This window comes from Rana temporaria, chromosome 4 (assembly GCF_905171775.1).
Source record: "Rana temporaria chromosome 4, aRanTem1.1, whole genome shotgun sequence".
In the NCBI taxonomy this organism is placed as follows: domain Eukaryota; kingdom Metazoa; phylum Chordata; class Amphibia; order Anura; family Ranidae; genus Rana; species Rana temporaria.
Genome location: NC_053492.1, coordinates 62,529,051 through 62,532,944, shown reverse-complemented (window position 1 = coordinate 62,532,944; position 3,894 = coordinate 62,529,051). Strand labels below are relative to the sequence as shown.

The 3,894-nt window shown below is 42.4% G+C and overlaps 1 protein-coding gene across 1 annotated transcript; it reads right to left on the bottom strand.

Annotated features, from left to right (window-relative positions):
- Positions 1–230: 230 nt before the first annotated feature.
- On the bottom strand, positions 231–2,764 carry LOC120935293 (zinc finger MYM-type protein 1-like). The gene has a single exon (XM_040347433.1). The coding sequence runs from the start codon at positions 2,702–2,704 to the stop codon at positions 572–574; it is 2,133 nt and encodes a 710-aa protein (XP_040203367.1). The 5' UTR covers positions 2,705–2,764; the 3' UTR covers positions 231–571.
- Positions 2,765–3,894: the final 1,130 nt, after the last annotated feature.

The window sequence follows — 3,894 nt, the reverse complement described above, 5'->3', positions numbered from 1 at the left end:
TCTTAAGAGCATTATAGGCCCCCGGGCAATACAGTGCACTGGGGCCCTGTCTACACAATCACGCACGAGAATAAAAATGCAAATTATCAATAAGGCGATATTTATTGGTACTTTCAACAAAATCTGTGTTTAAACATTAACACAATGTTTGAACAATATAACATGAGCTTGAAAAGCAAGAAATTGAAAAACAAGACATTACTGATTGAAATGAGACAGTACAAAAACACTAATCATTTATTAAATTTGCGACACTTTTTTGTACAGAATTCCTTTATAACTGGCTTGAAGTCAATGGTTTTTAGGATGTCATTTTCAATGCACATTAGTGAAAGCCAGTTCAAACGATGCTGCCCCATTGTGCTGCGAAGCTCATTTTTTATCAGTTTCAATCTTGAGAACGAACGCTCTTCTGCACAGTTGGTCACCATCATGCACATGAACACTCTGAGTGCAATTTCCACATTCGGAAAAACAGATTTCAAGTCTGAAATAATTTTTCTGTACAATGCAGGAAGAGTCTCACAATTTTGATCAAGAATCATGTAGTGCTTGAGATGCTCACATTCATTTAGTAGGTCACCATAATCAAGATCTTTCTGATAAACATTAGCCAGGTACAGTATTCACACCTTTTTTTTAGGTCATCAGAACTAATTGTTTTTAATTCACAGAAGAATGAAAACATATTTCTAATCGATGAATAAGCTTCTGCACGTTTTGTCAGTGCAGGAATTAGAGAGTCCAGAACAGGAAGGAATGTTTCCACCTTAAACTTTTCACTTTTACTGAGAAGTACCTCTTCTTCTGATCCGTCATATCTAGTGAGGCGTACACTTCGCTTTCCTTGCCGTTTTTCCTTATATTCTGAATCTGGACACCTACTCCTGGCTTTCAATTCATATGCACTAAATCTGTCTCTAGTATCCTGAAGATACGTTTTTAGAGACTCAAGAAGGTTCATGGCAACAAGTATGTTCATATCCTCTGATTGCAGGACCTTGCTTGTTTTGTTGACTCTTTCAAGAACGTCATTCCAAAGAATTGTGAGGAAGATCGTTTCCAGGTTTTCCATTTTGTCACTCAATCCTTTTGCCTCTCGCCTTGTGTTTACTTCCTGTTCAGTGTCAGCTGATACAGAATCTAGTCCATTTTTTATTTTCTCAAAACCCTCATGTAAAGCATGAACAGCATCAAAATGTGCCGACCATCTTGTGTCAGACAGACGCTTGACCACAATGTTTTTTCCAAGAGATGTTGCAAGAACATTCCATCGATGTGTGGAAGCAGAGAAGAATGAATAAAGACGCTGAACAAAGTCGAATAATTTTACACACTGTAGACAACACTCTGCTGCTTTTACTCCCACCAGGTTCAGGCTGTGTCCAGCACAGGGGACATACATGGCAAACTCATTCAACTGAAGAATCCGTGCTTGCAATCCAGTATAGCGTCCAGACATATTTGAGGCATTGTCATATGACTGACCACGACAGTTGGATAGTGGAATTTTGTTCTCCTTAAGGAATCCCATAACAGTGTCGGCTAGATTCTTTGCTCCATGAGAAAAGATGGGGATGAACTTAAGAAAACGTTCCACGGGCTCACATCCTCGAATGTACCGGACAGTAAATGTCAGTTGATCGGTGTGTGAGATGTCTGGAGTGGAATCTACACTTATTGAATAATATTTTGATTCTTTTATTTCTTCAAGAATAGCAGAAAGAACATGTTGTCCCATTATTTCAATGAATTCCTCACAAATGTTTGCTGATAAATATGATGGGTTCCCTTTTCCTGGATTCCCATACAATTTGAGATGTTCTTCCAAAAAAGGGTCAAATTCACTTAACAGCTCAAGAATACCCAAATAGTTTCCATTTTTAGCAGACCCAATTATTTGGTTTTCTCCACAAAATGGCAGACCTCTGGAGGCAAGAAAGCAAATTACAGAAACCACTTGTGTCAACACTTTATGCCAATACTCCTGCTCTGAGCGAAGTTGTTGAAGTAATAGTGTATCAACATTTCCAGTTTCTTTATGGCGAATCAAATATGCCGTCATGCACTTGTGATGTTCTTCTTCGTTTTCATGTTCACCAATAACATTGCTGTGTTTCCAGTCATTGAATCCTGATGTAGCAAAGGGAGATTCTGTCTTGGAAAATAGGCGACATGCAAAGCAGTACAAACGACCTTGGGATGGCGAATAGAGTAGCCATTCACGCTTTACACACTCGCCATTCCGCAAGTCACGTTTAAAGACATTATTTGACAAATACCTTGTCTGTGTATTTTCTCTTCCAGTTCCCTTATACACTCTGCCTGAGTTTAAAAGGTTGCAGTCATGATTCTGGCATGCTGTCGGCCCACTACGAATCCAGTAATCCACTGTACTAGTATTGCTAATATCCCATAGCCCCGGATCTGGGTCTTGGGTTGCAAACTCCATTACTGATACAGATGTGGGCATTTCCTCTTGTGGATTTTCCCCAGCAGTAGGATCAGGTAATGATACCATTGGTATTTCTGCTGGAATTGGAGTGCATGTAGATGTGGATGCTACATCTGGAGGAGCAGAACTACTGGCTGACGTTGCACCTGGATTGAGCCAAGATGTTAGTTTTGGAAGTTTGCACATTTTCTCTTTCTCCTCTGCAGCCTTTTTCCTCTTCTGTGCTCCACTCAAAACATTACGTTTCATTTCTGCTCTAAAGGTTATTTTCACCAACACGTAATAAAGTTTATTTTTCCTCACCTTTTTTACACTTCCTCGAACTAGTGGCAACTCTAAGATTGCTATATAAGGGGGACACATAAGATATTACAGTCAAAACTTGGGGGGCACAAATAACTTTCACCACTTAAAGATGTCACAATGTAGAGTATAAGATTTCCTATCATCTGTGCCCAGTTTTGCCACACAGAGTTAATCCAGCTCTAAACAATCGTCTTTTATTGTTCAGTGAAAATTAACAGACTTCCAGATAAAACCCTGTCTAAATAAAAAGTCTGTTCTTCTTCTCCTTGCTTTGAGTGACAGGTTATTTACATATCTAGCTTGGACATGTTTATCATATGTTATGTTATGTTTATCATAATATGAGGTGATCCACAGGTCATTGTATATGGGATACAGGCGGCGTTCTGAATCACTGCTTAAAGCAGAGTTCCACCCTATTTTACAACTTCTTTGCATTCGTTTTTACACTGCCCCCTTAAATACATTTGGGATGTTTTGTTTTTGTCTTTTAAAAACTCACGTTTTTATCTGTGAGTGTCTTATTCCCCCGCCGCGGCGGAATGGCCCCCCCCCCCCGCCGCATCCAGTGCTGCTATGCCTCCTGGGATATGTGTGTTATCATCCCCAGGCTGGGCTGAACATCGCAGCCGTGGATGAACATCTCGGGGGGCGGGAGGGAGGGAGGGCAGTGCCGCCCATATAGGTGGTGTCCTTCCTCTTCTCCCTCTCCAACTCCTCCCCCGTCCTAGCTCCTCCACCCGTCCTAGCACCGCCCCCCGTCCTAGCACCGCCCCCGTCCTAGCTCCTCCACCCGTCCGTCACCGCCGCCCCCGTCCTTCTCCCTCCACCACCCGCCCATCTGCAGTCTGTCTCCGGTGCACGGAGATACAGATCATCAGGCAGACAGAGCGAATCTCTGTCTGATAGATCTGTATGTGAGAGCACCTAGCATAGTACAGCCCCGCCTCCCTGTACAGCCCCGCCTCCCTGTACATAGAAACAGAGCTCTGCACTGTGTGTTACAAGTCTAGTGCAGGGAGGCGGGGCTGTACTATGATCACTGTACTCACATACAGACCAATCAGAGATCCGCTCTGTATGCCTGATCATCTGTACCTCCCCCCACTCTGCACTGGGCACTAATGTTGTCA